The sequence below is a fragment of the Panicum hallii genome, chromosome 7 (assembly GCF_002211085.1).
Source record: "Panicum hallii strain FIL2 chromosome 7, PHallii_v3.1, whole genome shotgun sequence".
Lineage (NCBI taxonomy): Eukaryota > Viridiplantae > Streptophyta > Magnoliopsida > Poales > Poaceae > Panicum > Panicum hallii.
Window position 1 is genome coordinate 45,796,347 of NC_038048.1, and position 12,270 is coordinate 45,808,616.

Sequence of the window (12,270 nt, forward strand, 5' to 3'; positions counted from 1 at the left end):
ACTTCAAAACTAATTATAATATTTTTGAACTAACTAACTAGTCTGTCCTAATGGGTATATATTTAAAGGCAGAGGGAGCCGGATACTAGGATTTTGATTCCTCGGCTCACAGGTGGAGCCTTGGAGGTGACTCAAGTAAAGGCAGCACCACTACTAGGAGATAGAAAGTACCCACGTGTCCTTTTCACCTTTTCAAGCATGGTCCGCCGTCGACGGCCCCACGGTGGAGCCAGGGCCCCGAATCCGTGGATGCTACTATGCTAGCAGCGTATTGCATGCATGACAGGTGGGCCAGTGCTGCTAGATGCGCAGCCACCTCGTGTTCTCTCTCCTTGGCAATCGGCCAATCCTCGCGCTGTACATGCCGCCCAGCGCAGCCGTGGACGTCGCATTCGTGTACCGCCCGGTGCCCGATTCAAAAGCTCTCGCGCAGGGCTGTACACTACTCGTACCAGATACCTCCACAGCACAGCTCGTGTTGTCGCGGCAAAAGGGCTTGCAAGTTGGAATACCCGCACAACGTGTCGGCCACAGCCGAGCTCGCAGGATTTCCATGGCGGTCGTGGCTTGATCTCAGGGTTTCCTGGACGCAGAAAACAACTAGCCCAACGTTAGCTTGTGATCAGTTCAGTGCACCCGATGCTTGCATCCAAAATTACCGTCTGCTGCCAGTATAAACTTTCTGGAAAGATTGATGCACCAGACTCCGGAGCTGTAGATTTCACCTTGTCTCACATGAAAAACTGTAAAATTCACTTTTTTCACATATAAAACCTGTAAATTTTAGTGGGTGGAGCGCTCACGAAGGGACACCTCGATAGGAGACTGAAAGATCGACAGCAACTGTTACCAAGCAATGAACTTGTCCTGTGCCTAACCTTGGTGTGAATGCCCGGCTATTTTAGCGCGCACTTAATTGATCCTCGACGCACAATGCAACTTGCCAACCTAATCCTTCAATTCGAGCATATTGTCTGCCTCTGCTCGATAATATATATCGCGGGTTGATTTTGAAAGATTCACCCGCCATTGCCCTCACGCATGGCGTCATTCTAGGAAACAACAGCCGGCATCATCGTGAAGTTTCCTTTGCCTCTTTTCCAGTTTCTTTTTTTTTCATGTTCCTCTTTGTTTCTTTACAAGTTGCATGTGTGCGAGGATTTCCCTTTTGCTGACTGACCTGCACTAGAACGAATGTTTATTTGCAAAAGAGAAGAAAAAAAAATGAAGGATTGCGTAAAGCATGCCAGCTACTAGCTTGTTCATGTGTGCCTCGCCTGCAACTTGTTGATACTGACAGCACAGTTAGGAACATGCCAACATGGGATGAGAAAAGCCTCAAATGTTGGGCTAATTCTGATTGGCTGTTGCCTGACGGAATGACGTCTTGAAGTGGCACTGTGCTCCGTGACGTTCTTTGCTGGGTCGAAGCTCGAAAGGGATGCAATGCAAGCGCGCATCATAGATTCTTTTGGTCTGCAATTATCTCAGCTTCTGAAAATGAGGGGTAAAAGGAATCTCCATGTGTCCAGCGATGAAAGGACACAGTAACAGTAGCTGACATGCAAATGAGATTCGGGTGTTTGAGATCTTCAACTTTGTTCAGATCCTACTACTAATGACATTAAATCTGAAATCACACGCAGACCATGGGCATCTCGTTTTCATTAGCATATGAATCCTTGAGAAAATATCACTGCAAATGGATATGGGCCCGTTCCTTGAGGTCGACGTTGTGCAAACTTCAGTAAATCCAACAGTTCCTTTCATGGTCGCGCAAGTTGCAATACATCTTTTTTGAGGGAGAATACCTAAGTTGCTATACATGAAAATCTGTATCGCATAGTAGGAACCAAGCACATATACCTTCCATTTTTTCTAATTACCCATATATATATATAGGATAAAACTCGAGATATGGTAAACGTAATTCCAGCAAGCTCGTCAGGATTTTACTTTCGACAGTGATTCTTGTCCGATTAAATTACCAATTTAACGCCGCCCTAGTTACGGGGTCGTGTTAAAAAAAGGTAATCCCGATTAAACATGGAATTGACAGCGATCCAAGCAGTGGAATCTGCACGCCATCCGAGGAGATTAGCGCATAACGACGGCCCGGGGCCAAAGATTCCATGGCCGCGCGTGACCTCGGTGCCGTCCTTGGGATTCCAACTTGCGTGCTGGCCTGCATGGATTCCACGAGCTCGGTCACCTCAGAATCGCACCCACCCCTTGATCTTCTGCGCCAGTTGCTCCGGCCTGCGGCTACCGGCAGCCAATTGGAGCGGCTTACACGCAGCATCCGTCAATTTTGAATACAGCAGTAGTATGGTATTGGCTAATTATAGTTAGATAATTTGACGATTGAAGTATGTCGTTGTACTTAATTGGATCCTATGGTCGGGTAAGTTCATGTGAAACAACACGAGTAGATCTTATACACTGAGTCGCTATCTTGACTCCTTCCCTGCGAGTCCCTCGATTATATTATATTAGATTAGACTGAATTATTGTAATATATTAATAAATAAATTAAAATTTTAGTAGTTTTGATGCAGTTCAATTTCTTTAAAATAGTTTTTGTTTAAACAGGTGCCTGTGGAGGCACGTGCATCTCCACTATTTTCCTTCAAACACCGCGAATTCTCACCCAGGATTCAGTCCACGGCCACATGGTTCGAAGGCAAATGTTTGGTTAGGGCGTTAAGCTTGGTGGTACCAGATATGCCGCTAATTCAATCTGCATCACCATGCCTGATTTGACCCATTTATTTATAAAGATCACATGCCGCAAAATGATGATTTGAAATTTTAAATCCCAAGTGGAGCTACCATTTCCAACCCTGGATACAGCCGCGCAGGTAGTCCGCGCGCCGACTCGAAAGCCAACCCGGGGGCAGCGGCCCATACGGCCGGACCGGACCAGGCCACAGCTACGCCGGCGGCCGCTCCCGGACTCGTTCCCAAAACTCACGCAGCCAAATCCCCCCTCGCGTCCGGAGAAGAAGAGAAACGCGCCCTCTCGCAGTCTCGCCAGTCGCCACGCTCCCCGCCCGACCCCTATAAATACCCCTCCAGACCATCCGGCAATCTCCATCCTCACATCCTCCACAGAGCTTCACGCATTGCACGGGGAGCAGAGGAACCACCTCCGAGTGGCGGCGCTGAGAAAGCTAGCGCCCAAGCCCAATCCTCCTAGCTACTCGTAGATAGTCATGGCGCGCTGGGCCATTGCGATCCACGGCGGCGCGGGCGTGGACCCGAACCTGCCGGAGAGCCGCCAGGAGGAGGCGAAGCGCGTGCTGGCGCGGTGCCTGCAGGCCGGCGTGGACCTGCTGCGCGCGGGGGCCTCGGCGCTCGACGTCGTCGAGGCCGTGGTGCGCGAGCTCGAGACGGACCCCTTCTTCAACTCCGGCCGCGGGTCCGCGCTCACCCGCCGCGGCACCGTCGAGATGGAGGCCAGCATCATGGACGGCCGCGGCCGCCGCTGCGGCGCCGTGTCCGGCGTCTCCACCGTCAAGAACCCCGTCTCCCTGGCGCGCCGCGTCATGGAAAACTCGCCGCACTCGTACCTCGCCTTCGAAGGCGCCGAGGAGTTCGCCCGCGAGCAGGTACGGTGGCCGCCCGCTGCCCAACTAATCCCCGGGTTAATCTCCCGTGCTCGTTACTGTTTCCAGCATTAATCGTGCATGGCCTCTCTATACCATGCAGAACCACCACTACTAATTAAGGAAATAATAATCATGCTTAATGAGAAAATTAAGATTTTTTACGACCTGGCGTAATGGCCGGACAGAAGAGAACACGGGTTAGCAAACGATCACGAGATTATGTGAAAAAGGTAATCAAAAACACACTTTTTAGCTCGACACGTGTGGATGACGTGGGTGCTGTACGACCGGCTGCAAACATGTGTCCAGCTATAGAACGTTTCCCCTGAGCGGCTTTGGGCCGTGTCTCGCAAGGTGACCGGCTGCGAAAATGTGTCCAGCAAGATTCTATTTGTACAAGGCAGCACTCTGGTCATGCTTTTTTAGCTAACAAACCGCCATGACCAAAACTAGCAAAGTTGCATCACATCTTTTTTTTTGTGTTTGTTATTAAGAAATATGGGAAATCACTTGCTAAGGATTATCTTTTTGTTTGGCACCTTATTTTCTTCTTGCAAGCATAATTTGATTAGGATGACACGGTCCAAGCTGATCCAGCTTTTCTTGGTCTAGTGGAAATGCTTATATGGACAGAGATCTTTTTCCGTCAACAAGGCACGCAGTTTTGCCTGCTTGCATGTGTAGGCAGCCTCGTACATCGTACTGTTTGCGTCTAGAAATTACCATGGAACGGAATCCTCTAGTTTTCCCTGCACGATTGATGTTACTGAACCATTTGCCATCTGGTTTTCCAAATGTTTTAAATTAGCACTTCTACCAACCGATATCTTTAGTCCCTTTATTTGAGCTCTGGCCTTTTGTTTGCGCGATACAATGCGCCTGCACGTGCCTGTCCCCCTTTCGTCCCCTGGTCTTCGGAAAAGCTGTGGACCATATGCTGCTTCTCTTCACATCACTTGAAAGCAACTGCGCCGTAATTTGTTCGCCGTCGCTAGAGAGCCCACCCCCCCCCCCCCAAAAAAAATAGTTGGGTCATTTCTTAATAATTATATTCGGCAAAGCACGATTTTGTTCTGTTTCTGAACATTGTATTGCATTAATATTTATCTTTTTATTATTTTGTTTAGAAGTGAGTTTTATGGGTTGGTCAATACCGCAATAGTCCTGGACAATAGGGAAAAAATTTGCCAAGAAAACCTGTGCCGCGTGATGTAGATAGCCGCCTTGCACCCAACAACCCCATGCCATTTCCTCCCGCTTTTCCCCTAGTCTACAAGGTTTGCAGGAAGCTTCGCTACGATGTTTGCAGGCCATCCCAACTTAAACTTGTCCTCCGATGTCTAATTAAGCATTCCACCACTACAAAGTTTTTTTAAAATTTCAGAGGTCAGAAGTTGTGCAGCCCCCACCAGCACCTAAGCAGCAGCAAGCACAAGCATACTCTGCTCAGGCAGAGGAACTCTACCTTGTCCCACCCACAATATCTTTTTTCTTCAAAAAAATAAAATAAAACAATATCTTTGCAGCTTCCATGTGCCTTTCTCAAGAGCCTCACATTCTCCTCGCTTGAACAAAGTCTGCTCTGCTGACCTGCTGCGCAACAGCTGGGGGGCGGCTTGCCCACAGTTCATGAACCTAAGGATGGCTCCCGTGCACGGCCCTCCTGCTTGGATCCTGGCCTCACGCGCCATGGTTTTTCTGCTCGGAAATCATGTGCATGGCCATGGCGGCCGTTGTTCGCGTAGGGCGGCCGACGAGGCGCACGGTCACGGGAGCGGGAACGTGGTACGGTGCCACGTTTCCCATTTCAGGAGGTCGTCACTTTCGTTTCAATAGTATTAAAATTATTTTTAAACAATACACGTATCACGTTCCACGTTTCTCCGCCCATCGATCCGGAAACTGCGCAGGTGCACCATGGAATCCAGGCAGGCTGCGGGCGGGACCAGCTCCACTTGCCCCTGTCCCTCTCGCGCCCGGGCCCGAATCTGTCGCCTCGGCGGTGGTCCACCGGACCGTGCCCAGCAACGAGATCCGATTCTCGTCGAATCCTCCAGATCTTGCTCTCCTGGACTGTACCGGGAGACAAGGCGTCTTATTATAATTATGTTTGCTACCGTAATGTTTCAAGGATTAGTCAAACAGCCTTTTTGAAAAGGTTAACCTGATTTTCTGATGTGAATTTGATGATGGTTTTGCAGGGCCTTGAGACCGTGGACAACAGCTACTTCATCACCGAGGACAACGTCGGCATGCTCAAGCTCGCCAAGGAGGCCGGCAGCATCCTGGTCCGTTCCTCGCTCACTCGCCTGGTCACCTGACTACAACTCTTGCGAGTACAAACCAAATCAGAATTTGAACTGACCGTTCCTTTCCGTCTCCCGTTGCAGTTCGACTACCGGATCCCGCTGGCCGGGACGGACACGTGCAGCGCGCTGGCTGGGGCGGACAACCACAACGGCATGGTGATGAACGGCCTCCCCATCAGCATCTACGCCCCCGAGACGGTCGGGTGCGCGGCGGTGGACTCGAGCGGCTTCACCGCGGCGGCCACCTCCACGGGCGGGCTCATGAACAAGATGACGGGCCGCATCGGCGACTCGCCGCTCATCGGCTCCGGCACCTACGCCTGCGGCGCCTGCGCCGTGTCGTGCACGGGCGAGGGCGAGGCCATCATCCGCTCCACGCTGGCGCGGGACGTGGCCGCCGTGATGGAGTACAAGGGCCTGCCGCTGCAGGAGGCCGTCGACTACTGCGTCAAGGAGCGCCTGGACGAGGGCTTCGCGGGCCTCATCGCCGTCTCCAGCACCGGCGAGGTCGCCTACGGATTCAACTGCACCGGCATGTTCAGGGGATGCGCCACCGAGGACGGGTTCATGGAGGTCGGCATCTGGGAGTGAGCGGAGCTGGGCGTGCGTGCACACGTGGCCATCTTGCGATTGCCATGTGGGTAATTAATCTTCTCAGCCAGGGTCGTGGGTGTTGGCTTTAGCGGTAGTGATTGGAGCTGGGATTAAATAATGATCGTGATTGTGATGGTATTGCCCTGGGAAATAAAATTGTGAAAAGTTAAAATGGCTCCTGATGAAATTGAGCTGCTCGCTGTCTGTCTCTTCTGCCTTGTCAAGGTTTTTGAGTCTTTTGCTGTTTGTTCATGGAGATATGGGCTTAGATTTACTTATGGACCAGGCCCAACCCAATATTTCGCGCCACCAAATTTGGTTGAGGCTCGGTACCGTTGGAGGCCCAAATTTCGTGGAAGAAGGAAGGCTCGGTAGCGTTCGAGGCCCAATCACCAAACTGTCCAAAACTGGTCTGCGCTCTTTGGTCTTTACGAAATGTTCTTATGACGCGGTGACACTTCAGTCTAGCACTTGACCCCCTTATTGTCACGTTGGAACTTGGAAGTACCGGTGCACTTGTGCTCATTCAAAATTTGGTCTTCTCCTTCGTTCAGCGAGCGTTGGACCAAAGATGAAATACAATATAGGAAGAACCTCCTGCTTTTTTTTAAAAAAAAAAGATGAAGGATAAAGTGCAAGTTGGTTCGGAGTGACCTCATCCCTGAGGTGGCGAGGCAACGGGTGCCAATACACTTCGCACTTTTGGTCCGGTAGTTCGTCTTGGTCGTGCATGTACTACTCAGCTGATGCAAGCCTGTTGGGTGACTGTACGACCAACTTCGGAAGCCATCAAGACGGCTCGGAACGAAGGTTCCAGCAGTATTCATATTCTGGAGCCACTTGTGAGCTCACAGCCATCTCGGATGCATGTGCTCCCAGCACCAGGATCACTCGCTGGCGTTAAGAAAATCCTCCTAGCCTTGGCATGGCACCCTCCATCTGCCCGCTGTCATGTGTGACCAGCAGCCCTGAGCGCACAACACCACGACCAGCCGTCGGATTCCCGTCTCCCAACGGCTCGCGCAAGTTGACCGCGGTGCACGAGATCCAATCGCTGGGCCCCCTCGCCAAGTTGTTCCGGCAGCCCCGCATCGGGTGGCGCGGTGCCTGCCATCAATTCACGCCGTCAGTCCGCCACCAACCGCGCTTGACTGCACCTACACAGGACTGACGTGTCCGCCGCCGTGCCGTGGCCACCGTTTCCTTTTCCTCTCGCGCTAGCTGCGCCCACGGGGCACGGGGCGATCGGGCGAAGGGACCGGGGGCCACGGGCCGACGCCAATTCCCCCCAGAGCCCAGAGGACCAGATGCCCCGTAAAGAAGGCTGGGCGGATGCGAGCGCTTTGCCAGAAAACCCGCGCTTCATAGGAAAGAAGAAAAAACGTAGCACCAGATGTGCGTGCAGGATCCGTTGGACGGGGGGCGTCTGGTCAGCCCGGTAGCAGGATCAGGCGGCGAGCCATCCAGTGTTACTTCTTCTTCTTTAGCTCATTGACTAACGTGCCGCATGCTAGGTTAGACAATTCTACGTGCCAAGCAAAGCGCGAGGCGTACTAGAGATTAGTAACGTTGCCGGACCGCTACGCTGCGATGGTTACAATAGCTGGATGGCAAGAGAATTCTGCTTGTGCACCACCAAACCTCGAAAGCATAGCATACCTGATGCAGTCTCGTCATTTCGCCGGAAGCTCAAGTGACCAAATCGGGCTCGCCAAGGTAGGTAGGCGATTCCCCCAACCTCACTCGCCTCGGCACGCACCTCGCTATAAGTAAAAGCGCCGCGCACCCACCGCAAGGAACGCACCAGAACGAATCACTCGCCAGCTCACCCCCCTCCCTTTCCTCACCAAAACCCCCAAACCCCTCGACCCGACTCCCCACCCCACCCCAGCCGAGCCGCCAAGCCCAGCACCCAATGGCGGCGCCCACCCCGACCACCGCCGCCACCACCCACCACCGCATCCTCCTCCCGTCCCCGTCCCCGCGCGGCGCCCTCGCGCCCGCCTCCCTCCGCCTGCCCCTCCGCGCGCAGGCCCGCGCCCAGCGCGCGCGCCTCCCCGCGCCCCTCGCGGCCGCGGCGCCCGCGGCCTCGACCGCGTCCCCCGAGGCGCCGGCCTCGGGGGCCGTCCCGGGGAAGCCCACGGTGCTCGTGGCCGAGAAGCTCGGCGCCGCGGGGCTCGCGCTGCTGCGGGAGTTCGCCAACGTCGATTGCTCCTACGGCCTCTCCCCCGAGGAGCTCCGCGCCAAGATCTCGCTCTGCGACGCGCTCATCGTCAGGTCCGGGACCAAGGTCGGCCGCGACGTCTTCGAGGCCTCCGGGGGCAGGCTCCGCGTCGTGGGCCGCGCGGGGGTCGGGATCGACAACGTCGACCTCGCCGCCGCCACCGAGCACGGCTGCCTCGTCGTCAACGCGCCCACCGCCAACACCGTCGCCGCCGCGGAGCATGGCATCGCGCTGCTCACCGCCATGGCGAGGAACATCGCGCAGGCCGACGCGTCCCTCAAGGCTGGTGAGTTCAGCCAGTGCACCCTCGATGTTGAAAATGATGCCTGTTTCGACATGACGCTGTCTATCATCTCTGAATTCTGTGGCGTAAAGCATTAACAAATCCTACTCATCTCGCATGGACGCTAGGCTCCGAACCATCAAGTAGTATCGTGTAGGCATGTCATTACTGTATACATCTGTTAAAGCTGTCAACAATTGTGCAGGCATGTTCAGCTGTTACTCATTCGCAAAGTGGGGACGACTTTTTTTTTATGTATAAAAAAAGCAGATATAATTAAACCCCACTATTTTGTTACATATTTCAAGCCAGATGCATTGAAAAGGTGATAATATTGAATGAACAGGAGATGATTAGATGGCACCCAGTTTTTTAGTTTCAATTTTATATGCCTATTGAGAAGTAGAAGCAACAGTACCAGTACAAGACAGTGATGTTATGCTAACACCTCTGGAAGATAGGCAACACATTGCTGAACTTGTAATTGTCATTTCTCACTTCAGACAACCTTTTTGTGAATGGGCTTGGTAGAGTACACTATTACAGTAGTGCTTGCTATTTATCCCGCACTTCTTTCTGTCAAGCTCACTTTCTGAATTGAATATCGTACAGGTAAATGGATGCGCAACAAGTATGTTGGGGTATCTCTTGTGGGAAAAACTCTTGCTATTCTCGGATTTGGAAAGGTTGGGTCAGAAGTTGCACGTCGCGCTAAAGGTTTAGGAATGCACGTGGTTGCGCACGATCCATATGCTTCAGCTGACCGGGCTCGTGCAATTGGAGTTGAGCTAGTTAGCATGGAGGAGGCCATGACAACCGCTGACTTCATCTCATTGCACATGCCTCTTACCCCTGCAACAAACAAGATGCTCAACGATGAGGCCTTCGCTAAGATGAAGAAGGGTGTTCGCATTATTAATGTTGCACGCGGTGGTGTCATTGATGAAGAAGCTCTAGTCAGGGCTCTTGATTCAGGAATAGTAGCACAGGTTTGTTTGATTATCTTAATTTACATCCTTGCGTTTCGTGATCTGATAAAATTCATTGCGACGCATCTGAAATGCTGTTTCCCCAGAATCTTGCTTATATTATTTTAAATGTCGCTGTACTAGGCTGCTCTTGATGTGTTCACTAAAGAGCCACCAGCACCTGATAACAAGCTGGTGCTGCACGAGAATGTTACTGTCACACCGCACCTGGGTGCCAGCACAGTGGAAGCACAGGTATGGTGAAATTGGCTCAGTAAGGTCCATCCTGGTCCTATTATAGCTATCAGTTTGCTGAACAAGTCAAATTTCATAGGAAGGAGTGGCTATTGAGATAGCTGAAGCTGTCATTGGAGCTCTGAAAGGGGAGCTTGCAGCTTCCGCAGTCAATGCTCCAATGGTTCCTGCTGAGGTATGAATCTTTTGTTTTCTCCTTAATCCAAATAATTCCTGACATTTGATATGCTACATCTTTGTGCTTCATGCAGGTGCTGTCCGAGCTTGCACCTTTTGTTGTGCTTGCAGAAAAGCTTGGGCGCCTGGCTGTTCAGCTAGTGGCTGGTGGTGGTGGCATCAAGTCTGTGAAGGTGACCTATGCGTCTGCACGGGCTCCTGATGATCTTGACACAAGGCTTCTCCGTGCAATGATCACCAAGGGGTTGATTGAACCAATATCCAGTGTTTTTGTCAACTTGGTAAATGCTGATTTCACTGCAAAGCAGAGGGGAATTCGCATCACCGAGGAGAGAATCTTGCTGGATGGCTCACCTGAGACGCCTATTGATTACATTCAAGTTCAGATTGCCAATGTCGAGTCTAAATTTCCCAGTGCCATATCCGAGACTGGAGAAATCACTGTAGAGGGGAGGGTGAAGGATGGTGTCCCTCATCTAACAAAGGTTGGAGCATTCCAGGTAGATGTGAGCTTGGAAGGAAGCCTGATCCTCTGCAGGCAGGTTGATCAGCCTGGCATGATTGGGTCAGTAGGAAGTGTCCTGGGTGAGGAGAATGTCAATGTCAGTTTCATGAGTGTCGGAAGAATCGCTCCCCGCAAGCATGCTGTCATGGCAATCGGGGTTGATGAAGAACCAAGCAAGGGCACACTGACAAAGATTGGGGAGATTCCTGCAATTGAAGAGTTTGTTTTCCTCAAGCTCTAGGCGCCAGATGTATGTTTGAAGTTGCAAGCATGGTGTGCAATTTTGATGTAGCTAGCGATCTAGAGGACGGATGGTTCTCGTTGGAATAAGCTTTGTAGGGGTATTTTTGTAGTGGTGCTCTTGAATTTGGTGCAGTACCGATGCCTTCTTTTGAACGCGGTGTTTATTAATAAGAAGCTCTCTTCTCAATACTTGCCTGCTGCTAAGCCTGTCTGCACTGTTTGGTGGCCTATAAGACTTTTGAGTCTGAAAGCGAGGATTTGCACCTGACGAGTTTTTAGTTAGTGTTTCCCAGGCGATAAGAAAATAGTTCTGTATCTAGATCTACTAAAATATCATATGGTATATTTTGCCCGAGATCTCAGTAACCTTCACGTTCACCTGCCAAAAGATGGAAGGCATAGGTTCAGCAGGAGTGGTGTTCTTCTTTCTCTGAATTCAGAACGCAAAACCAGAGTAGTCTTCACGCAGTGTATGGCATTAGTCAGTCGGAGCGCCTGACTAAGCTCTGCTGGCTGCTGCGCTCTAGGATTATTTTAGATGATCGATGTTTTGTTTGAATGGCGCGGATTTCATTTCACCGAAAAACAGCATGATTCTCGCGAGCCAGAGATGAGAGATCACGTGGCACTACGGAGGGGATCAGGTCGCCTACTGGCGGCCTGGCGATGCCGTCTGGACTGATCTCGCCTTACACCGGGGAAGAAGGCCCTACTTCACCGGCGTGAACGGCAGCCTCTTTGGCTACGGCCTCAACCTCGGCACGGCGTCTCCGCCTGAGCGCGTGTTTTGTTCTTCAACACCGCCGGTATGTTCGACTCATCCGTCTGCGACTGCTGCCAGTCCGCCCGTGCAGGCTGTGAAGAGGCGCGGGAGGCACCGACACATGTGAATTTGATGATGATTAATTTAACATGGTCAATGGGACTAACATGGCCTCTGCTATGTAAGATGAAGAACTTGGGAACGAACACCCCCAAAGAACATCATCATGATCAAATGAAAGCATCACGAAGATATAAGCATCAATTCAGACAAGTGGCGGCCGTGAATGTCACTTGTGTAGCGAAGCCTTGTTCCGCTTTGGCGGTTTCGGTTTAGTA

At 51.7% G+C, this 12,270-nt stretch overlaps 2 protein-coding genes across 2 annotated transcripts; both read left to right on the plus strand.

The window, feature by feature from the left end:
* Nucleotides 1-3,086: 3,086 nt before the first annotated feature.
* Nucleotides 3,087-6,701, plus strand: LOC112899408 (probable isoaspartyl peptidase/L-asparaginase 2). Its single transcript, XM_025967864.1, has 3 exons — nt 3,087-3,611; nt 5,813-5,899; nt 6,002-6,701. Exons 1-3 carry the CDS (start codon nt 3,216-3,218, stop codon nt 6,509-6,511), a joined length of 993 nt encoding a protein of 330 aa, XP_025823649.1. The 5' UTR covers nt 3,087-3,215; the 3' UTR covers nt 6,512-6,701.
* Nucleotides 6,702-8,429: 1,728 nt separating this feature from the next.
* On the plus strand, nt 8,430-11,358 carry LOC112899407 (D-3-phosphoglycerate dehydrogenase 3, chloroplastic-like). The gene is made up of 5 exons (XM_025967863.1): nt 8,430-9,024; nt 9,634-10,010; nt 10,134-10,244; nt 10,324-10,419; nt 10,496-11,358. The coding sequence occupies exons 1-5, from the start codon at nt 8,430-8,432 to the stop codon at nt 11,165-11,167; spliced, it is 1,851 nt and encodes a 616-aa protein (XP_025823648.1). The 3' UTR covers nt 11,168-11,358.
* The last annotated feature ends 912 nt before the right edge of the window (nt 11,359-12,270 follow it).